Here is a 25,796-nt window from a genome sequence, read left to right as displayed (position 1 = left end):
AGTTTGAACTATACGTAATACACCTTCCCAAAATCCACTTATGTGCAAAACTGATAATACATTATTTGAGTATGATCGAAGATATGGCCACGAAGGGGAAAATTTATGTCGAGAGGGTCTCAAATTCTCCCACAGGTCATGCTCTGAAATCATCACTGTTTGATAGGTTTCCTTAACAAATACCTAGGTAGAATATTACATTTATTTCTCGTTCTACGTTTTGAATCGCAAAATCATAATTTTAAAGAGAATTATAATACAATAAGCATAAAGATTTATAGAACTAATGAAGTAAATATTATTGTGTAAGTTATCGATTTCTAATCAGATTAAAACTAGAATATTCGTTTGCATCGAAGTTTAAAGTAAATCCTCTCTATATATGAATCACTGATTGGAAAAAGGGAATAAGTGCATCAGACCTAAGTTTTCAATAACACTAAAAAACCTTCTCGAGGCGTTGTTTGTATTTGTTTCAAAAGTGTATAATTGAATACTTGTAGCAAAACAACTAACAAACACTAAGACAACAAGAAGAATATTGTATTGCAGCACTATAATTGATTAGAAAAGCTTAAAAATGGAAAAAATATTCCCTTTTTCCAATCAATTAAAGTTGGACGCAATTGTAATTGTGTGTAACGTATGTAATGTGCAGTTTATGATAGAGAGCTATGAAAATGTACATGTTGAATGCAATGTTGTATGTTAATCTTGGATAAATGTATTCGAACTATCACACATGTTAGGTTTCTAACACTTTAATTGCCACCGTTCGTTTTTCTGTACAGCACATGTTATTCGTACAGCAACAAAAGTAATACAATAGACAACTGACGTTGTCATAGTAGAATGGGTTTACATAGGGTCCTGTCTGTCTGAATCTTCCTCTTTTTACAGTTTCTTGGTCAGTGGTTTTCCATGAACAAATCATCCTATAAAACTGTTTGTATTGGTCAGGTATGTATTTGATGATTTCTGAAGAATCGTTGATCTTTATCTGATTGATCGAGACTTGCCAATCGTATGCCTTTGACGTTGGAAGTGGAACGTTTGTGACATTACTTTTGAGTAATCGAAAAATATCATTTCTTAGCCCATTGATAAACTTCTGAGCTTACACATAACCTGGAGATTTTGTTTTGTAAACAGTGTCTCTGTTTACTTAGTTGGAATTTCACTGTTTTGTCCACATTGCTACCTGAAGATTTCTTGTAAAACGGTTACCACGAATGTTTAAAATCTAAGATTTCTTCATTGACAACTTCGTAAACCTGAAATGGAGTATCAGTATTTCTTGCATTCGCAATCATGAGGTTATACTGCGCTGGTAAATAAATCCGATTGTGTCGTTTGAGTTCTGGTTTGATTAGAGCAACATTTCGGTCACATAGTAAAAACTGTGACCTCTGACAGGCAAATATTGCTGTATAGTGTTGAACCGTTATGACACGGTTAGGCTGGAAAGCATCCATGTCATCGAAAGATTGCAGTTTTGACTACCACTTGTATCACTGAAAACATGTAAATCTGTAACTGATTGAGGCAAAAAGTTCTCTATAGATTATGCAATGCGAAAAGAAGGCGAAGTATCGTAACGCCAGCAGAGGGTTATGGTGGTTGTCTACTTACACACAGTCTCACAGTTGTGGTGGTGTTCTGTAGTGACTGGAAGAAGGAAATAAGAAACGTAGTTATTCCCTTTTTCTAATCAGCGAGAGATTTTGTCTTCTACATTGGTCATATAGAGTTGCCCAAACATTCCTATTTTCTAGTCAACGATGTAACTATCTTAAAGGAACACATCTGCTATCTCAGGTTAAAATCGCAAAAAAATGTATTTATTCCCTTTTTCCAATCAGTGGTTCATATAATTCTTACTGGAAAGCATGTTTAACTGCAATTACTTAATATTTTTAACAATATATTTTTATTATAATATTTTTACTATTCAATGTCGTATACACTTCATTTCCCAAAGCAAAACCTCGCAAATGTATAGTGGGCAAGTGAATATTATCAAATAAATTATCATTTAGTTTACGTAAATACTGCATCGCCTGATTTGAAACTTCGTACTTTAACAAATAATAATAATAATAATAATAATAATAATAATAATAATAATAATAATAATAATAATAATAATAATAATAATAATAATAATAATAATAATAATAATAAAATCATAGCCATATCTTAGGCTTGTTTAATAAATGAATTCAACGTGGTCTCTATTCAAAGTTCTATTTATTCGAATCCGATTTATTCGATTACAAAGAGCAACTTCGAGAACAGGTAAAGAAAAAATGTTACTTTGGTTGGACTGGAACTAACCTTTAAGAGTTCCTTACAATTTACAGACAAGTTCCATAGATACTTTGTTTCTTTTATTTAAGTTGCCTAATTCACTGAACGTATCTGAGTAAATTGTCTCTATTTCATAGTCGGTTATACACGTTTTACAATCATTTCCTTTAAGATTGAACGACAGGAAGACGAATACAAAAACATCTACAACAGTAAAAAGTCCAAAGTTCCCCCACTGGGAATCGAACCCGACACCCCGTACACTAAAGTCACACGTGCAAGCCACTAGACCAGCGGGGAGTATGAATGAAAGGTATTTTGTAGTGTCTGAAGTTTGTACCTATTTTGCCCTGATGTAATGTGTCTATTGATGTTTTAATGTTTACCGTATTCGTTACTTTAAGAAATTATATATGTTATTCATATAGGTTATATTACGTATTCGTCCATAAATATTATATAAATTATCAGAATTATGCATGATCTCTCATGGAAATTCACTGGTGCATGCACAGTAGACAGACAGTGTAATTGAAAGGTGAGTTCAGCAGAGATTATGTATTTCGCCATTATTTAATAGCTATGTAGAAGAGATAGCGAAAACCAGTCTACATAATGAGGATGGAGCTGAGCTGAGTTTGAGTTTAACGTCCCTTTCAGCATCGAGGCTATATAAGACTTGGACCTACTGATTAACGTGGAATCCGAACCACATAAGCTCCCGCCGGGAATCGAACCCGGTTCCCCCACGTTAAAGGCGTTAATGAAGATGGAAATTTCTGTAGGAGATAAAATGATAAGGTGTATACGGTTTTGATTGATATGATTGTGTTGCAGAATCTAAAAAGAAAATTAATAAAATGTACAAAACTTGAGAAAGGCTTGTGAAGAATATGGGATGAAAATAAATGTTAGAAAGAAAAGGCAAAATCATGGTGATTGAAACGAAGCGATCGGTGTCAATATAGAAGTAGAGGCGGGAGAAAACAACAAATAACTAGTTTGTGAAGATGGAAAGGTTAACAGAAGATTGTGGAGCATAGCAGCTTCTCAGCCGCGATAAATGACCCGCTGGTAATGGCGGAATACTTCTGATATATTGATGCTGATGATGGATAGTAGAAACAGAAAGATCCACTATACTGTCGTTGCTAAATCACAATGCAAATTTCTACAGGCTGTCAAAATGCCTTGCTCTAAAGGCTATAGAAAACTATCTGTTACTATGCGAGGGGAAATCATAGGTCAAGTAACTATGGGACAAGCTGTCATTCAGATAGCTAGGGGTATGGGCTGTGACAAGGAAACAGTGAAGAAATTGATTTAGTTGTATGAAGAAGGTGGTGAATATTTCACTTCTTGGCCAAGAAGTGGGAGGTCAATAATAATAATAATAATAATAATAATAATCGTCATCATCATCATCTTACGAATTTATATTTATTTCCAGCATGACTTTAGCGTACCATGCTAGTGCAGTATTATTTTTTTAAACGGTCATTATAAAATTGTCAAGCTAAATTTTAAAGAGTCATTATAAGTGGTGCTTTTTTATTTATTTATTTCACAATTCATTTCTGCTAGTAGCTTTCGTCCCCTTACTCCCTCTTTATGCTTAAACAGGAGGAAGCTGCGCGTCCCCGGCTTGGGAACCACTGTTTCCATTAAAGAATTCTGACAGCCTGTTAAAAAATTGCATTGGGACTAATATCAGTAAGCTCCATTCTTCTGTTTCTACTGCGCATGAACCAGTGAATATCCATGGAAGATCATAAATAATTCTGATAATTTATGTAATATTTATGGACGAATATCTAATAGAGCCTATATCAATAACATACACCATTCCTCAAAGTAACGAATATGGTAAACATTAAAAATCAATAGACATATTACATAAAGGTGAAATAGGTATCAACTTCAAACACTACAAAACACTTTCCATTCGCACTCCCAGCTCGCAGTTCGGTCTGTGCAGTCGCGGTGTGCACATCGCTCGTCTGCTGTGTGCTTGTAAGCTGTGTGCAGTTGCGAACGCTTCGTTTTTGTTCCTCGTGTTTTGCACATTTGTGTGTGGTATTGGATTGTGAACGTCTTTATTACGACCCAGTGCTATTCTTTTGGTCTTTTGATAACGGTTTTGCGACATGGTTAGTTTACGAGTGAATACTATACGAATTAATTTTCGTCCTGTCAGTAATCGTCCCACGTCGATTAAACTCCATGAGTGGATTGCTTCAACCTTCAAATTATCCCCGTACCAGGTTATCTCAATAGAAATGGACTTCAACAGGAAAATATTGTATATTAAACTCTTAAACCAGATTACTTATGATCAAATACTACGTGATTCACAAGGTAAAGTTGTGTACAAAGATGATGACAGTGAATTTGTTCTGGACCTTGATTCTGCTAGTAACATGTCGCAATTAGTTAAACTACACGTATGTCCTAGTGAACTAGATAATGCAAAAATCGTCAGTGTGCTTTCTAAGTACGGCGAGGTGCAACATATTGAAGACAATACTATGATGCAGGTCACATTTATAAAACTCGTACTGGCAGGAAGTTGATACGCATGAACATTAAGCATTCCATACCTTCCTATGTGACAATCGCAGGTTTACGATTGTGGGTCACATATAATGGTCAAATCAAGACATGCAGTTTCTGTGATAGTCCTCTACATTTTTTCCAAGATTGTGATAAGCGTCGCTCTAGTACCCTTCCCCTATCCTCTCGTCCCGTACTCCGATCTTCCCCTTTGTCACGCCCTGCTCCTGTTAATCTTCCTTCCGCAACGCCCACACCAGAATTACTTAATTTCAACACCTTCCCACTTTTGACCTCGCCTCGTGACATTCCTGCTGTCAAATCGCCCGATCCTCCCGTGCACCTTCCTTGTGATTCCATGATGCATACAACTCCGTCGACTTCTGATACTATGGATTCTGCCAACGGCACAGTGAATATTGAAGAGGCCCCTCCCATTAGTGATGACCATATTGTTGCGCCTCCACAGGAACCTGATACAGGTTTACTGACCAACGTGTTCTCAACAGTGATGACGTTCCCTCTGTGCACCGCCAATCTGATGTGACAACTCTCACCTCTCTGTCCCCTTCTGGTGCCCCACCTAGTGTCAACGCCCCACCTACTAGTGATAGTGTTTTGCCCAGTGATGTGGTTGTTTCTACTGCTAGTAACCTTAGTGCAAGTGAAAATGTGTTTTTGTCCCAAACCCGGCGCAAGAAAAAGAAACCTGAAAGTGGCGATAGTGATTTTTCTTTGAAGTTAATAAAGTCTCAAGATAGTTATATTGTAGAGTCCGCTCGTACCCGTTCAAAATCTCGTCCTAGGAAAGGGATTGACAGTGCATCGGATCTTTCGTAATATCCCTTCTCTCTCTAATGTCCTCTTCTTTCTCCTTTCTACAATTTTTTTTCTTTGGTGGATCCAAATGTATAGTTTTCGTATCGCCACTCTAAACTTAAACGGTTTAAGTTCCTTGGTTAAGCAACATGCTTTGAGTGATTTCATCCGTAAAGCAGAGATAGATATCCTCTTCACACAGGAAGTGGCTTTGCCTGAATTTTCCAACCTCTTTACTCACTCCTGGTGCTCTAATTTTAATCCCCAAGGCTTAGGAACTGCAATTATATATAGAAGTGATATAGACTTTCTTGAACATCCTACTCCTCTGACTGATAGACTTACTGTGGGCCCACTACGGACTATACGGTTATGTAACAGTTATGCTCCTGCTGGGAACTCTCAAACTAGGGCACGGAACAATTTCTTCGAAACTGATCTCATGCAGGCGTTATATAATGGGTCCAACCCCTGTATCCTCGCTGGAGACTTAAATGCAGTACTTTCAGAGATAGATGCCCAGCCCCATTACCCCTTCTCACCTTCCCTCCACAAAGTGATTGAAACACATGACCTCGTCGATGTGTGGCGTTTCTATTTTCCCAGCGTTCCGGGTCATACTTTTTGGACATCGCATTCATCCTCGAGACTTGATCAAATTTACGTCAGCCGCATCTTATTGCCTTACGTCAAGGACATCAAAATTGAACCTGTGATTTTTAGTGATCATTATTGTGTCGTTATGACTATCAATTTACCTGTAACAAAATTCCTTAAAAGTAATTGATTGTGGTATTTTAATACGTCGATCCTCGCTGAAGCGGACTATCAATCTGTCATCGGTGCTGAGTGGGCATCCTTAATGGAGGAGAAACGCAGCTATAAAGGTACTTTTATGAACTTTTGGGAGAAACGTGTAAAACTTGTGTTTCGTTTTGTTAGTAAACAATACAGTATTCATCGTCATCAGGCCTTCTGTGAACGGTATGCATATTATTCTAAGCTTTTACGGGACTATGTGAAGGCGCAGGCTCAATGAGAATCTGTTCGGCCTCAAATTCATCAAATCAAGGCTTTTCTTCTCTCTATGCATCGCCGACGTATGTACGGCCATATTGTTCGTAGCAAGATTCCTTCGACTGATTCCACAGAATCTGTTAGTACTGTCCACGTACAGCGAGAACGTAGTAGAGGTAAACAACAGCTGATTTCGCATCTTAAAGACCCCGATGGACATTTATATGAGGGACCTCGCGTGACTGCATATCTTATAGAACATTTTAAACATCTCTATGCCACGCCTTCTTTGTTTGTCAGTGATGATACTCTTTTTGAACACATACCAGCTACCTTAACCGATGGTGACAGGGAGCGTCTTAGCCAGCCCTTCACGGTAGACGAGGTCATGACCTCCATTAAACTTGGTAAGCGAGGCAAATCCACTGGTGTCGACTCCTTGCCCGTGGAATTCTATGTCACTTTTATTGACATCCTTGCTCCCTTTCTCACTGACCTTTTTAACGAGTATCGTGATAGTTGCATTTTAGGAACCTCCTTACGAACGGGTATCACTGTGTTGGTTCCCAAACATGCAAACGCCCATGACGTTGATGCCCTTCGACCTCTCAGCTTACTGTGTACGGACCTCAAAATTTTGACCCGTTGCCTCACTCTGCGAATGAAAACATACATTGAAGATCTCTTAAACCCCTGTCAATATGGCCATGGACAGACTCGCCGTATGTATGAAGCGCTATCCAATCTTCGAGATTTTATAGCATATTATGAGTGTAGAACTGATCATACAGTGGCTATTCTTTCAACGGACTACTCTAAGGCTTTTGATAGAATTCAGCATCAATATTTGTTTAATGTGTTAACTCGCTTTGGTTTTGGTGACAAATTTATCTCTATGATTAAAGGTGTCTATTCTCAGAGAATCACTAAGATGAAGATTAATGGTGGCTTAAGTGTAGCGATTCCTTTTAATAACGGAATCCTTCAAGGCGATAGCATGTCCAGTATTTTATTTAGTTTATCTCTGGCTCCTTTGTTATTTTCTGTTCAATCTCTTTTACCAGGGGTCCCTGTATATAATACTAAAATTGTTGCACAAAGCTATGTCGACGACACACACTACTTCGTGAACAGCCCTGTAGAAATTCAACATATTCTGTATTTACTAACCAAGTATCAAAGAATATCTGGTGCAAAATTAAATGACAGTAAAACGAAAATTATGTGTTTAAATGACAATTGTATTCAAGAGTATGGGGTTTATTTTGCGGTTGTCGACTCTCTTAAAATACTAGGAATTGAATGGTTTCCTAATACCACACGTACCATTACTACTAACTTTGCCCACGTTGCTGCAAAAATTAAAAATATTCTTTATTTTCATAAACATCGTCATTTTAGTTTATTAGGCAGAATGTTGTTTCTTAAACAGACTGGGTATAGCGTACTCTGGCACCTCGCCCAGATTTATCCCCTCCCCCACAATATCGCCCGCTCCTTACATAGTTCTGCGTTGTTTTTCCTTTGGCACGACAAATTATTACGTGTTTCTTCCACTCAGTTACGTTTGCTTTCCAAGGACGGGGGCATTGGCTTTCTAGATGTAAACATTCAAGCCAAAGCTCTCTTGTTACATCACAGCTGTCAGGTCGCGTGTTCTACTCACAGCACTGTCTCTGCAGCGGTGTTTGCAGTGTGTTTTACCTGTATTGACCTTGAGGGACCTATCAATGCCTTCCCGTGGAGTTGGAAATATCCTCACCTGAAAGACGTCATAATAGACATGGCTTATGCACTTTTGACAAAATGTGAAATAGAATGCATGTCTGTTAAGGACTTGTATTGGTACTATTTAAACATTCATCCCGCAGTTACACCACATATAATAGTCAAGCAACCCTCTCATAACTGGTCTCGTATCTGGTGTAATGTTCATGCTAAATTTCTGAACTATACCCACAAATCTCTTTGGTATGTTATTGTTAATAACGCATATGAAACAAAAGAACGTTTGTATCACTTAAACATTGGTGCTGATAACTTGTGTAATGTTTGCCAACAACCTGACTCTCTTAGTCATAGATTCGAAACTTGCTCCTCAGTCACTAGTATTTGGCAGCAGTTCTGTGTACTTTTAAGCAAAATATGCCGTCTTCCTCCTTCCTCTTTTCGTGCCACTGCTTTAATACTTTACCCAGATTTTAATTACTACCCTGTTACAAAGAATAATACTGTTATTTGGTTTGTGGCACACACTATTGTCTATTTGTTAACCACCCCCGGACCTTATCACACTGATCTTTACCTTGCTTTCCTAAAATCCTCTGCTACCAGCATTTCTATTGTTCGTAAGCGGAAATATTTTGCTAATTTTTTAACAGTCTTAACTTAATCGTCTGGTCTTTAGTATATACTATCAATATGTATTGGTGAGTTTTTTTATGTTAAATCTTCCTGTGATCTTTATGTACTACTAAGCATGTAAATAAACAGTTAAAAAAAAGCTGGTCCAGTGGCTAGCACGTGTGCCTTTGGTGTACGGCCTCCCGGGTTCGATTCCCGTTGGGGGAACCTTGGACTTTAACTGTTGTAGATGTTTTTGTTACAGATGCAGAAAAGCCGTCTTTTTTGAATCGATGGTTTTTTTCACATAAAAAGCTGGCTTTTTTGAAAAAAAGACTAGAATTTTGGAAATTTTGGCTTTTTTCATTTCCATGATTTTTCTATCTAAATAGCTTTCTTATAGTATATTCTATAGTTAGATAAGAATTCCATGACCTAAATGCTATATTTCGCTCTGAAATTCACCATCAAGATGGATGGAGCACATGTTTTACGAATTAAAGCTAACATGAAGAATGTAGTATTTGAGGGCAATTTTACATACTATTTAACTTTATTTTAACTTTTGAGGTATCGATATTTTTTTTCTTCTCTAGATCATTTTAGTTTGTCATCCGTGTTTCATTTCTAGGAGCGTAGTACTCTATCTTCTAGCACAAGAGTTAAACTTACGTTTTTCTATATATCCGTCAAAGCGTACGTTTTTCAATATGTCAGTCAAACCGTACTTTCACATTTCTGTTATACAGTAGTTGTTCAATGATTTAGCAATAATTCTCCGGATACAAACTTGAATACCAATTTATACAAATAATCAGTAGCGAATTTATAAAAGTACTTTGAGAGGGGTTTCTCTGATTGTTTCATTTTCTAAAAAGTCCTAATTTTATTTGGGAGGTGCTTGAAGTTTATGAGTACAGACATAACTAATACTTCGTTTCGTTTATATGTTTAGCAATAATCTTCCGGATACAACTTTGAAGATCATTTTATACTGAGAATCAGTGGCGAATTTAGAAAAGTATTTTGGCAGGGTTTTTTTCTTACTAATGTTTAGTTTTTCTAAACATTCGTAATTTTTATTTGACGCGAGCTTAAAGTTTATGAGTAAAGGCATAACTAATAGACATTTCGTTTGTTTTAGACATTCCGCAACTTTGGGGAACAGGCTTCAGTCCGAAAGACCGACCCCCTAACCTTTGCAAAACCGTCACTGCTGGTAATTAGTAATAACAACGATTTAAAAACAATAAGAAAGGAAGTCGGCCAACTCACAGTACACACACTATTTCCATACATTCACAGATGGAATGAAGGAAAGCTTTGTCAGAATGGTCGAATGCTGGGTTGAATCCCGGACTTCCCGACAGAAGCGCAAACGCTAACCTCTCCGTCATGTTTGTTGTGCAGTTGTATTTAGCTTAACTTAGATATATTCCGTAGTCCTTTTGGGGGGAAGGGAGTTCCGTAATGATATGTTGAATCCCTCTTGTTAAAAATTCAGAAAACTTCAAAAAACTTAACTGTAGAATTTCAAGAATATACAGAACCAAAATTCTAGATGTGCAGCCTTTAAGTGTATCATAAGTAAAAATACTACATACAATTTTGCTAGTTATTTGTATATTTTTTTAAAAGATTTTTTTCTTTTAGGGTTGGCTCGTTTACACCAGCTGTTTTTTTTATAACTGGTTTAAACTAAAAAATTAAAAAGAACGAAAAATGCGAATCGTGTGAACTTCATGGTGACGTTTCCACATATCAAACCATCTATATGAGTTTTATTTCCTTTTCATCTTTTAATCAAGGTGTCCAATGTTCAATTCTCGGTCGAACCACAACCCTTCTTTCATGTGTAAACAAGTAGCGGTTCGGATGTCACTTTAAGCGAAAATCCTCTCCTTGATAACTTCGGTATTACGTAAGGATGTTAAGCCTAAACATACGAAACGAAACCAAATTATATATTTCTGCATGCCTGAATGCCTGTTGTTTTATAAAGAAGCCAAGGTTGCTTAAATATATTGAAAGAAATTGGCAAAATTTATCGGATTGCGTACGTAGCTTCCAACATCAGCTTGGATTGGATTTTCAATATCTATATACTAAATTTGTAATTTAATACCTCAGTTTTAGTGTACTGATTATGATACGTTGACTTTTAAATTTTACATGCAAAGCAATAACAGGACTTTCCCATTATTGTTTTACATTTAAAGTAATGACGGGATTTTCACGATGGCTAGGGCTGGAGTTTCTTAATTTCAGAAATTTACTGACCGGACTTGTTTAAGCTTATGGGACTTCTTCCAGCATAACTCCGCTGTTGCATAATAACACCAAGGCGAAACAAACTTATTTCTGTGAATATGTAATATAAATACATAAAACAAAATATCTAAATCAAAAAACCTGGTTTAAACTACCCCCAAAAAACGGGTTTTAGGCATTTTCAAGAACAACCATGTTTCTTGCCAACTCTGCTTACATTTTTATATAGAAGGTTAAAAAAAAAATTATTATATACATTGGTTAATCCTTTGGAATTCATAATGTAAATATGTTGAAGTAAAATTGTTTGAAATATCTTTTCGAAATTCGTGATTTATTTTCGAGGTTTTATATTATTACCGGCATCAACCACTAATTAAATGACTTTTGTGTTATAGAGACGCGAAACAAAGTCTGCTTTATCAATTTAATTGTTCTCAACAAAGCCGGTTTTTTCCGAGCCCTTGCATCTCTAGTTTTTGTATTCGTCTTTCTGTCATTCAATCTTAAAGGAAATGATTGTAAAACGTGTATAACCGACTATAAAATAGGGACAATTTACTCAGATACGTTCAGTGAATTAGGCAACTTAAATAAAAGAAACAAAGTATCTATGGAACTTGTCTGTAAATTGTAAGGAACTCTTAAAGGTTAGTTCCAGTCCCACCAAAGTAACATTTTTTCTTTACCTGTTCTCGAAGTTGCTCTTTGTAATCGAATAAATCGGATTCGAATAAATAGAACTTTGAATAGAGACCACGTTGAATTCATTTATTAAACAAGCCTAAGATATGGCTATGATTTTATTATTATTATTATTATTATTATTATTATTATTTGTTAAAGTACGAAGTTTCAAATCAGGCGATGCAGTATTTACGTAAACTAAATGATAATTTATTTGATAATATTCACTTGCCCACTATACATTTGCGAGGTTTTGCTTTGGGAAATGAAGTGTATACGACATTGAATAGTAAAAATATTATAATAAAAATATATTGTTAAAAATATTAAGTAATTGGAGTTAAACATGCTTTCCAGTAAGAATTATATAGAGAGAGGATTTACTTTAAACTTCGATGCAAACGAATATTCTAGTTTTAATCCGATTAGAAATCGATAACTTACACAATAATATTTACTTCATTAGTTCTATAAATCTTTATGCTTATTGTATTATAATTCTCTTTAAAATTATGATTTTGCCATTTCAAAACGTAGAACGAGAAATAAATGTAATATTCTACCTAGGTATTTGTTAAGGAAACCTTTCAAACAGTGATGATTTCAGAGCATGACCAGTGGGAGAATTTGAGACCCTGTCGACATAAATTTTCCCCTTCGTGGCCATATCTTCGACTATGCTCAAATAATGTTTTATCAGTTTTTCTCATTCATATATTGACCATTGACCGGGTAGAATATTCTGAAATCATCAATGCTTATAATTAGTTTTTCATTACAAATCAAAGGATAATAATGAAATATTGAACATACTTAATATTTTGTTTTCAGCTGTGGATTTTAGATTTGCAATTCATATAATGTTCCCTTCTAATCGAATTCGAGAGAAAAGTAGTTGCCAAAGATTTATTCAAAGAAATGTTCTCAGTCTTCTGATGAAAATAGGAATACACTTTTAAGAAAACAAAACAAAACGAATACTTTCTACAGGGTTTGAACACATAAACTTCTGATTGATAGACAATTGACCTAAACCGCTCGACAAGTTCGTACGTCTTCATTGAGTTTGTTTAGATTTTTGTGTAAAGCGGTTTCCTGCTCCACACTTTTTTTACTTATGTCGATACGACTATAAGTTTGTGGTGAATATTTGGGCGTTACAGGTCTTGCAATGCATAAAAGTCTTTTTCGTATAATTTACATTCAATTTTACGTCCTAATAACTTATATACAACAGATTGAATCTGTGAAATGATTGGAGTTGGAGTGACCTTAAATGTTTTCATAGTTAGGAGCCTGGATATACAAACCCGCTTAACGTGGAGATTTACTTCTGTGAAATTTGGTACCTTAAAATATAACAGAGATTTATCTATTATGTTTACGTAAATAATCATTAATATTATATCAATGCAAATTAACTATTACAACATTTTTCTGTCCACACCTTATGACCCACCCTATTAGAACGATAATGAAGATTACAATAGAAGTTGATCGATAGTAACAGTTATTAAAATGGCGTCAAAATATTTTCTTGGTAGTTACAAAATAATTATTTTAATTATTCTGTAGTTTTTAGATACGTACATCTAAGTGTGTAGTCATAACGCACCTAAATTATGAAAAATGCAATAAATAGGGTATGCTTACTCCTAACATGTACATCTGCATACTAATATCACACACACACACACACACACACATATATATATATATATATATATATATATATATATATATATATATATATATATATATATATTGGTAATTAGCAAGTAAATCTAGAATAATAATCGTGTGCAAAATGAAGTAATTAAGTAATTTCCTTACATTTTTCATCAAATAATAAATATACCTTTATTTATATTTAGCATAATGCTTATTTAAGTAATGATGCTTTTAATCCTCTTCTTAAATTATATTTTAATTACTTCAAATTCGTCATTTTAATTATTTCCTATGCATTCCCTTATCTTTCATAATGATTCTTTTTTTATTAATATAACAATAGCCTTCCGGTACCGTGCATTTTTTGGCGCGTCAGTGAGTAAGGTTATATATCAGCATAGTTTCTATCAGCAATACGACAGATAAACAGGTGATTATTATTATTATTATTATTATTATTATTATTATTATTATTATTATTATTATTATTATTATTATATGACTTTGCTTGAACAAACAAATACGCGCCAGCAGAATATCGTATGAATCCTGTACAGTTTTTGTAATCTTATATACAATACATTGTAAATAGCGATGTTCGGTGTTTTCTTTATAGCTTGTAAGACTTGCTTAGTAAAAACATTGCATAAAAGGAGATGACTATAATTTGCTTATCTGTGAAATTAATTCTGAAAATATATGTAATTTTCCTGAGTAGATAACTAACTAATTTTGCTTAATAGATATAACTGATTACTTCATTATATTCTTAGTGCATATATTAATTGTATACAGAACGAAATAATTTCGTTACACTATTGTGAAAATATAAGTATTTATCGTTTATTGATTAGTATTGATCACCCACTCATCGAACTATTGATTGATTTGAAAACGAGGAACTTTACTCATTGAAAGTAAGTTGACATTATTTTTGTGAGGCTGATCTTTTTCTTTCTTTTCAGTTACATAAAGCTCTTTGCTAGAATTGAGAATAACAACACACGGAAAAGCAGATCTTAGTAATGAAATACATTTTAGTCTGAGATTTCATGTTGTTTTCTTCCGTATTTTAATGATTTCTTGCAGAATTGAAAAAGTGTTTGTTTACATTATGCATTGTTAGTTGTGTCGGTGTACATTTTTATGTAATAAAAGCTGACAAGGGAACATCTTATATTGATAGTAGCATTGCCCAATCAAACAATGAGCAATCGATACAAGAGTGAAGAAACATGAGAAATCCAAAATTTTACGGGCCGATACCCAGAAACACATGAGCTACAGAGGAAAGAACGATCTAGAATCATGTGAAGAAAGCAATGCAAAATATACACTGGCACAGAAAGAACTTTAAAATGATTAAAGTAATCAAAATGACATTTACACAACAGTATAGTAAGCAAACATTGTACCCACAGGCATGCTCAATAACATCATATGTAATGCAGTGTTGCCAACTGAGCACAAAATGAAGTTTTGTTAAATGGCACGGAATACAAATTATAACATTTAGCAAATCTAATTATGGGTACAACCATATCTGTGAAGTCTTGATGTACAGTGTTGCCAACGTATAAAGATAGTCCTGAAAATGAAATGAAATGAAATTTTTTAGTTTTACGTCCCACAGTTATGCCGGTTAGGCTAAAGGAGACGGTGATGATGAGTAATGAATGAAATGGTGGAATGAAGAAAGTGGGAGGAAACGGAATAACCCCGAGAAAACCCACGCACACGGTGTTTGTTCACCACAAAGTTCACTTGGCTGGAGCAGGGTTTGAAGCCGAGACCCCTAGCACCAGAGGTGAACGCTCTACCACTGAGCCACCGCGGCCCCCTTAAAGATAGTCCTATATGAATTCCTATATAAATCTCGAATGTAGAAGAATACATACTGTATACGATTCGAACTAGTTGAAACCAAAATGTGAGAACATAAACAAGAATATAATTACTGAAGTACAAAAATAACGGACGTAGCACAGTGTCGAAGCATTTTTGTGAAAGGAAAATGTCAGAATAGTACCAAAACACAGCAAATAAGCTGAAATGGTCCATGCCCTTGGAGGACCAAGAGGTCTGCAGGCTCGCTACTGCTGCATATGTTCCATTTCCGATTGGAGTGTTCTGTAACATAGTAGTAGTTGGAATTCTACAGTAAGTTAGATGCATGGACGGATTTATGGGATCAATCCGGGGCATTTGCCCAGTGGCGCAGCTTATTGAGAGCATGTAGGGGACGCCATTTCGATCGTGTAGTGTATGTACTCTTCTACATCGAAGATTCATATAGGTCTATCCTCAAACATTGGCAACACTGTACACAGGTATGGTTCTACTCATAATAAGATTTCTTAGATGTTATAATTTGTGTTCCCTGTCATTTAACAAAACTCCATTTTGTGCTCAGTTGACAACACTGTATGACATACGATGTTATTGAGCATGTCTATGGGTACAATGTTTGCTTACTGAACTGTTGTGTAAATGTGATTTTGATTACTTTAATCATTTTAAATTTCTTTCTGTGTCAGTGTATATTTTGCATTGCTACCTTCACATGATTCAAGATTCTTATTTCCTCTGTATCTCCTGTGTTTCTGGGTTTCGGCCCTAAAACTTCGAATTTCTCACTTTTCTTCACTCCTCTATCGATTGCGCATTGTTTGATTGCGCAATGCTACTATCAATATAAAATGTTCCCTTGTGAGAAAATTCCTTTCCCGATTATCTAACCATCTATGATGTTAATTGCCTGTCAACACGAGGCCCAACTCAGCAACAACACTAGGAAATTTGACTTTAAAAATCCAGCGAAACCCGTAAGCAGGGAGTAAGCCGGAAAGATTCATCACGAACAATCTATCAGTGATTTTTTGGTCCAGCAGTTTCATTCTACAGGAGACTTTAGCCCAGTGGCTAGAAAATCAGTCGAGATTTAGTCGGTTGGACAGATAATCGTTGTCGCTAAAAGTCTGTCAGCCTTGCGATCGGCTTACGAGCAATAACGCTAGTCTGAGATACAGTCACTTTGAGGTTAATCCAATCAAACTATTTCACGTTTAACGCAGAACAATGATTCAGCCAGCACTAATCTGTAGGAGGATGACAAGGAACCCAGCCGAGATACGGAGTGTCAATAGGTACTGTGATTCCAAGCGTTTATGCTTTTCCAAACCTTTCACCTGAAAACCTTTCTCAACATTTCATTTTTTTAAAGAAATTATCTTTTTTATTTCACTATGTTTACAAAACGAGCGTTGTCCGATCTATTTAACTTTATCTATATCTGAGTTACATCCCAAGCATTCTAGTTGACGGTGCAGCAATATTGAAACTTAATTTCAATATTACCACCCGTAAAATTATTTATAAAATAAAAGCATGTTAGTGCACCACCCTAATTTCTAATAGTAAACGATCACGCTAAGATATGCCATTAGCTAGGCAGCCAACCTGCCAACCTGACGCCAATAGATGTCCAGGATTGCAGATTTAAAACTATTGAGAGATTTAATTTCAACTTAAAAACTAATTTACTTATCTCAAAATAGGGTAAGAACGTAACCAGACTTAGATTTGAGCATTAATATTTGTCCGACCGCCAGAAGTTCGTAGTCAAACACAAAAATTGAAAAAGAAAAGAAGCTAAATGTAAGTAATTAGTGCCCGTGAATTGTCCTGGCAGTGACGTAGACACCGCTATTGCTCAAATGCAGTCCAACTGGTTAAAGTAGACGCTTCGTTCAATTCAACGTCCAATCCCAGGAAAGAGAAAATATGCGAACACAAATACCAACTTAAAAGCAAGCTGTGTTCTCCACAACAGCAAAGCGAAAGGTAATGAACTGAAATGGGATATTTGTTTCTGACAAATATACTTGTCATCTTTGTATAATGATAACTTGAGTTCGAGAAGACATAAATGCCATATTTTCTGTTTTTCCATCTATATAACTTTCATAAAGAATATAAGTGTTTTTTTTTAAATTTTATATTATAAGTATGTGGAAAATAATTTTAAATGATAGCCACTTAGTATTTATTCTGTTCTAACAACGTTCAGATTTCAACGTGCTACATACTTCCGTTCTATTGAAGATAGTCACAAATATGCAGTGGACGAACTGGAAAGGGAAATCCAAAGTTTATTTTAAAGACACCCCATGTTTTTACCTATAACGGTCCTTGAATAGAGGATGATATGTGAACGTGTTTCTTGCGCACGAAAACAGAGCGTGGTGGTTAGTGAATGTAGCTTAAAAATCCTAACATTTTCGGATAGGACACAGGAACAGCGCTTCCAGGAAAAAAAAACACACACACACGCAAAAAAAGCGAAACAAAATGAACTGAAAAGAGCGTGTTTTCTTTCTGTACGGCTATACAATATGTGGTGACTGGTGAGAGTTGCGAATCCTTTGTTTACTTCTCGTGTTTGAAATTTTGTGTATAAGAATGGGTGATATTGCCATAAAGAAAGGCAAGCCGTTGCATAGAGATGAAAGAGACGTTGTTTTTAATATTTTGTAGCAAACAATAATAAATCTGATAGTGTGCGTGAAACCTCCGGAGCAACATGTGTCAGTGGGAGATAAGTGTGGCGAATTGTGAAAGAGAAGGAGAAAAGTCTAAATGCAGGACAACCCTGGTAAAGCAAGACCTGGTAAAGCAAGACCAAATGTCCAAAAAAAAGACAAAGAAATTTATATTCTTTCGATGAAGCAGTAATTCGTAGAACAATTCACAACCTGTAAACTGAAGGCATTTTCGTGAGCGTAAATAAATTATTGTGTGAACTTAAGAAAAACATTAACTTCAAGGGTTCTGAGTGAGCATTACGACAAATACTACGCAAGTTGGGTTTTGGGTTTAAAACATTCTATTGGGAATAGAAAACTACTTCTTGAAAGAAACGATATTGTCGTTTAGCAACATAAATGTATATACGCGAAGTGAGGAGGTTGCGCGTAAACGAACCTTAAAGAGAATTTGTTTACTTGGATCAAAGTTCGTTCACACGCACCATACTGTACTTAAAGTGTGGTTGGACTCAGGGCGCTCTGGAGGGTTACGAGTTCCGACTGGAAAAGGTCCTCGGTTCATTCATGCCGGTAGTGAAAACGGGTTTGTAGAAGGTGCAAAGCTGGTCTTTTTATTTAAATCAAGCGCTGGAGATTATCATGGTGACATGAATGGCGATATTTCTTTTTCGTGGTTTCAAGAGCAACTCATCCCAAATTTGCCAGAAAACTCAGTTATCATTCTTGACAATGCTCCATTCCATAACAAACAAATTGAAAAATTTATAACTTCCAATAGCAGAAAATCAGAAATGTTGTCCTGGTTATCGGCTCATAATATATCCCATAGCCCGGATTTCTTGAAACTTGAACTTTATGAATTGATAAAGAAAAACAAACATCAACATGTAAAATATGTTATTATTGAAACTGCAACAAGCAAAGGACATAAAGTAATAAGACTACCACCGTACCATACTGACCTTAACCCTATTGAATTAATATGGGCAAACGTGAAGAAATACGTAGATGTCAATTACAAAACTTTTATCAGACAAGGTGTAGAGAAGCTTATTGAAAAGCTTTCAAACAAGTAACGAAAGAAGACTGGAGGAAGGTTGTTGAAAATTCGCGTAAATTGGAACCGTTTTACGGGGGAAAGGACTGTCTTATGGATGAACGGATTGACAATTTAATTGTGAGTGTTGGAAGCCATTCAGAATCCGATCGATCTGTAACAGACAATGACGGGCCTGGAACTTATTGCGACGATTCAGACGATCTCGGGTGCTCACCAATCATAGAAAAAAGGTAAGAGTAAAATATTTCTACGTTTATTGTTATGATTTATTGTGTACACTTTAAAATATTCTGATAATTATTAGTGTAATCTTATTTTTTCTTTGTCATAACAATGCTCATATATATTAGAATTACACAAATACATTGTTATCTAAATTCTCCCATAGTTTGCTACCAGCATATTTTTAAACTGCAGTTACGACGCGACGTGCGAAGCGTTCAGTACGCCTTCTAAGTAGTGTTGTAAATAGAAAAAAAAACGTTCGTATTTTTTCAGAAATGTACGTTTTTTTTTAGAAAAAAACATTGCCTCTCGTTTTTTTCTAAATTTCGTTTTTTTTTTCAAATAGTCATTTGTAATACATCTTACGTCTATTTAAGTATGAAATAGTTTTATGTAGGTATAATCACCGTAAAATGCAACATAAATTAAACGCTAGATACTGATACGCTACAAATATTTTACAATTTACATGAATACCATACCTATTAACAATTCGGGTTTCAGCCGTTTTCATCAATATCAACTAAGAAATAAAAGTAGAAATGAAATTTTGTTTTTTCGTGAAAGCAGGCTTTTAATAGGTACGAAAATAATGTCACGAAAAGTATAAAATTCAAATAACTTGTCTAAAGGTAAAAACTAATACTAATTTGCCTAATAATATTTTTGTAAATCTCATATATAAACAATTTGTCGACTAGATATATACGATATGCAGAGCCGGCTCTACCACATATGCAACACGTGCATTTGCGTGGAGCGGCAAGTTTGGATGGTCCGGCAAAATCTGTCATAAGTATATTATTTATATTAAATATTTCTCGTTGGAAACAGACTTCATGATGATGGTAGTTACATTTACTAAGCTGACCTTCTATTTGAATACTACATTCATAAATTATGTTTAGGTTGCATTAGTTTAAGGCCACATGGACAATGCTAAAGCAAATGGTCGAATAAATCCGAGCACAAATTGCTTGATTGTTGCCAAATGCAAGAATTCAATTCTCGAATAGTAGTGAATATCTGTTCCATTTAGTAAGTTATCACAGTTTTGATATGACAACTTGTCTTGTTTTTGTCAGAAACAAGTTCCTTATCACTGAAGATAGAAACAAGTTTTTTTTAATGTTAACAAATATAGAAAAGAAATCAAGAAATAAAGATAAAAGAGCTAGTTGCACTGGAATTGCAAACTGATACATCGAGATTGAAGCTCGATAGTGAATTCTATAAAAAGGATTACCATCTTTCCTCTGCAGGTGTGTTTGCTTTATCTTTCACTAACATAAAAGATTATTTAAAAAAACAGACACAACGGGATTGCATTTTTAGTAAGTATTTATGCAACTGCACTTACCCCTCACCTTTGTTGTTCATACTGGAGTAGCATACTTAAAATCATGACTTTTAAGGTTTGTTCTTTCTGGAGAAAGGGGGAGGCGGCAAATTATGCCATTGCATGGGGCGACAAATTGACTAGAACCGGCCCTGATGATATGTATGTAAAAGACATGAATATAGGATGACACAATTTGAAGTAATGCAGGGTGTTTCAAAATTTAGGGTTTTGAAACTTTGTAGTATCTATTACAATAAACTTACAATTATAAATATTATATCAAATGAAAGAGCAACTCAAACAGATTTGTACGCACGCATGTACATGCATTGTTTCTTCTGTCAGCCGTTAGAAAGAGCAAGCAGCAAAAATGGAGACTAGAGAGCAGAAAGTTTTTTTGTGTTTTAATAAAGACTGAATCTGTACAGTGCAACGGCCTGTGTGAAGAATATTAAGGAGACGCTTGCAACTACGTCCTTATCGTTTGGAGTTGCTACAGGTCTAAAGCCTACAGACTACGGTTCACGTGCCAATTTCGCAAGTGAAATATTGCTGCATAACAATGAAGATTTTCTGGATCGTGTCGTCTTCAGTGATAAATCGACATTTCACCTAAGAGCTAATGTGAACACTCATAATGTTTGTATCTGGCCGTCAGCAAATCCTCAGGAGATGGTACACTTGAAACGAGACTCCTCTAAATTGAATGTGTTTTGTGCCATATTGCAGAAAGTTTATGGGCCTTTCTCGCCTATCTACTAGATGTGTGCCGTGTGACGAATGAATCTTACATTGAACACCTGCAGCAAAGACTGTTTGAGGTGCTCTTTTACTTGATGCATTGCTTATAATTGTACGTAAAATGTAATAAGTACTACGAAGACTTAAAACCCCGATATTCATTTTGAAACACCCTGCATTTCTCACCAACATGTGTTGGAACTAAGATGTAGAAAGGAGACAAAATTTTCCTTATAAAGTTATTGTTTACAACAACGATATTATTATTAGTCGAGACTATAACTACAACAACAACACGAGTAAGTAGTCAAAAACTGTAATCAAATGTATACTCGGTGGTCCAGGTGGTCCACGGGTGTGTCATTTGTTTAATCCACTCTTGTATGAACACTAATTAAGATATCGGGATATTATTCTTGCAAAATATGATTGGACTATAGTTTATCATATTAATTTTTTTCTTCTGGTGTCGAATTTCCTTATCAAATTTCACCCCAGTCAAAAATTCGAGAATTTTCTGATTTCGAATTTCCTTTACTTATTTTTTCCCTGTAGCTTCCTTCGTTGTAGAAAGATCTCCTTAAGACTTGCCAGATAGATACCTGGGAGGGATACCTAACTGTTGATATCAATTGGACGGGCCTGTGCGCAGTGTTGCCAATTTGGGAAATTAAAATTTTCCTAAATTTGGGCAAAAAATTCGAAATTTTTGTTTATAAATCCGTACCTATACGTCCGAGTGCAAGTCAACTTACGCCAATCGAACATTTGTCCTTACTTAACAAACGCAAGTACAGATCGTTACAATGGGGTAATTAGGGAACGCACGAAAAATTCGTATTTAGGTTCTAACCCTTGATTTTTCTAGTTTTTCCCTACTTTTCTGTTTACCGTAATATATTTTTGGTAATTAGAAGTTTTGTTCCTTAAATATCGTCATAATACTTGTAGGATATATTAGTGGTGTACCAATGTTTAATTTAAGATAGTTTGCGTCTGTCTGGTAGCAGCGTTACCAGCAGTAGAAAATTTTAATTCCAGATTTTAGGGGGAAATTTTGGAAAAAATATATGTTTTGTCTCTATTATTTCCATCTTGTTGGATATATCGGACCAAACGTACCTGTATCTGGAAATCTCGTCTTTGCTCTACACAACGCACTATAGAAAGTTTCAATAGGATAATTAGGGAAAGTACAGTTGAGGTTTACAGTAGGCCTTGTTCTCTAAATGGGAAGATAACTGTTTTTTTTTAAAGGTAGAATGAGATATTTTTTATTGACATGCTTACTTTATTAGATATAGTCACAATACTTGTAGGATATATTAGAGGGATACCAAAGCTTATTTTAAGATAGTTTGTGTGTGTCTGATAGTAGTGTTGCCAGCTACAGAAAATTTTAATTCCAGATTTTAGGGGCAAATTTTGGAAAAAATTCCCTTTTTTATTTCTATTATTTTCTTCTTGTTGGCTATATTCGAACAAACGTACCAGTGTCTAATAGCCTCATCCTTAGCCTACACAGCGCACCATAAAAAGTTTCACTAGAATAATTAGGGAAAGTACAGTTGAGGTTTATAATAAACCATGTTCTGTAAATGGTAAGAAAATGGTGAATTTCTGAGGTAGAATGAGATTTTTTTAAAATTTCATGCTTACTTTGTTATATATCGCCATGATACTTGTAGGATATATTCTTGGAGTACTAAGGTTTATTTACAGATAGTTTTTGTCTGTCTGATGGCAGTGTTTCCAGCCAAAACAATTAATTCCCGCTTTTAGGTGAAAAAGTAGGAAAATTTCCCTTTTCCCCTCTATTATTACCCTCTTACTAGCTACATTGAAACAAACGTACCACTACCTGAAAGCTTCCTCTTTGCCCTACAGAACACACTATAAAAAATTTCAATAGGATAATTAGAGAAGCTGTAGCCCTGGCATATTTGATTTTTGCTTGTGAGGCGTAAAAAGTGTCAAAATTTCATGTGTATGACAGAATTTTTTCTTTCCCTCTTTGGATGGAAGCAAGCGACTTCAGGATTTCACTGTACCTTGTAAATACACCAAAGATTCGTTTAGGTGATTTGAACCCATATAGCAGGAGTGGTACTAGATACAAAAAATTTTGAATTTCGGTTAGGGAATTTTTTGTAAATTTTCACCTCTACATTTCCCTCAATAATTTCCCACCCATTGGCAACACTGCAATGCAACTTACACCAAAAAATAGTCAGATCCACTTTCTAGAAAGCAAGGCCTTAACCATATCAATCGAATGAATGTTTTTTGAGCAAAAAGTCACTAACTGGAAATGTAGGAAAACGACAAAAATGACCTGGGGTCGAAAGGAATAATCACACAATTTTGCTAGTATATAGGTACAAAGAAACAAAAGATTTGTAAGTTACGAGGGCTTCGACTCAAGTTCTGTTGATTATTTCAATAATCTGCAACGTAAATCAATAAATAATAGTTGCCAGAAAAAAAAACAGACATTTGAAAAAAAACATGAAAAAGAACGATGTTTTTTATTGAAAAAAACTTCACAGAAAAAAAAAAGTTTTTTTACAACACTACTTCTAAGCACTATTTGTGAATAGCGTAATTTGGTAGACTTGCAATGAGAGCGTTGACGTCACTGCCAACATAGTTCTCGCCGACTGTATGGCTCTTAATTATGATTAAAAATGATCATAATGATAATGATGATTAATGTATAGTGTACAGATATATGAAGGCTCGGGTGCAACCCAATATTAACAACAGAACCACACAGAAAAGTATAGGACAGAATCAGTAAGAAATAGCTACGTTTAACTTTAAAAGATATTAGCTTTACAAATTCAAAACGTTTAGATCTATACATATTCTCTTCATAAATCTACTTCACCTTACCTCAGTATTTGGGAGAGGATGGTTTGACAATGAAATTGAATATTCGGATGAATTCATTAAATTTGACAAAATAGCATTCATTGCCAAGTTAATTAGAATAGGAGCCGAGTGCGTAAGTCCATAAGAATGATAGATAGTCACGTTGAACTTCGTTTTAAGCCAACGAAACATTACACCACCGATGAATCTTCTGGTAAACACATCAAAGTTCGACTTCGCAATATTCGTGATGTTTTCAAGCGATTCTTCTACCCAACTGTAGTAAATGGTTGTGTCTTTTGGCACGTACTGTTCCAACCAGTGAACCAACTCTTTGATTTCTTCCTCTGCTCTCAAAAAAATCACCTGTTTGGAGTAAGTATCTGGGGTTAGCTTGATTTCATGTTCACGAGTTGGAATTCCGGGATAAATCACGCAAACTGCCAATACCAACAGAAACATGCTCATAACAGCCTAAAAAGAAGCAGCAGAGTAGAAATAAATCAATATCGATCACCTTAAAAACTGAAATTTTTTATTTCTTCAGTTGCCTATGAAAGTATATTAAGACTAGCAGCGTTCACCCCGCTTCGCTGCGGTCACCCCGGAACGCAATAAACTTTGTTACTTAGATAATTTTTACTTTTTCGCTTTCAAGTGATATGATAAAAACCATAGAAGATTGCAGTAAATGTTAACATTATATCGCCTGTCATTTATGTTAACCCGCCCCGCTTCGCTGCGGTCATCCCGGTGCTGGCATATTGTAAAAGTGTCTGTAAAAATAAGCAAATCAATTAAAAAATTTTAAACAGAAGATTCAAGCTATTTTCCGCTGTATATCGCCTGTCATTTATGTTAACCCGCCGAGTGACACGGTCATGCGGGTTGCATATAAATACGTTTATTTTTACCTATGATGAACTAATAACAAAGGATTTGTACGTTATGGACACTTGAATGGTCAATTATCTCAAGACACTGGTAATTAAAAATTAAAGTGATATGATAAAAACCATCTAGGGTCCAAATCCTAATAACCCCCCAAAAATGAAAGAAATTGGTTCAGCCGTATTAGCGTGATGAGCGGACAAAGGATTTTGTACGTTCTCTTTTATATATATAGATAGATAAACCTAGTGCTAATGTGTGGTCAAAAAAAGAAAAAAAAACAGAGACAAAGTTTAATGGGTGGCAACACTGGTATATGGAACAGGGTGGTGGGCGTAGCCAAGCCTACGTGTACAGTGATATCTTGGCAGGTAAACAGGGAAGACTCAGAAGGAAACAGACACGTGCAGAGCTATGGCTGCGTCGGAACAAGAGGAAAGGCGAA

The 25,796-nt window shown here is 35.3% G+C and overlaps 1 protein-coding gene across 3 annotated transcripts in view; it reads right to left on the bottom strand.

Moving 5' to 3' along the window:
• LOC145664529 (phospholipid-transporting ATPase ABCA3-like) overlaps window positions 1-25,796 on the bottom strand; it is a 705,558-nt gene that overhangs the window by 328,821 nt on the left and 350,941 nt on the right. For all 3 annotated transcript variants that reach the window (XM_081731273.1, XM_081731272.1, XM_081731271.1), the window contains exon 17: window positions 24,482-24,934. In XM_081731273.1, the coding sequence (XP_081587399.1) occupies window positions 24,482-24,934 (453 nt within the window). The remainder of the gene's footprint in view (window positions 1-24,481; window positions 24,935-25,796) is intronic.

The sequence above is a fragment of the Thermobia domestica genome, chromosome 11 (genome assembly GCF_964235325.1).
Source record: "Thermobia domestica chromosome 11, izTheDome1.hap1.1, whole genome shotgun sequence".
In the NCBI taxonomy this organism is placed as follows: Eukaryota; Metazoa; Arthropoda; class Insecta; order Zygentoma; family Lepismatidae; genus Thermobia; species Thermobia domestica.
Note: the sequence above shows the minus strand (reverse complement) of the source record. Positions and strands in the feature narration are given on the sequence as shown.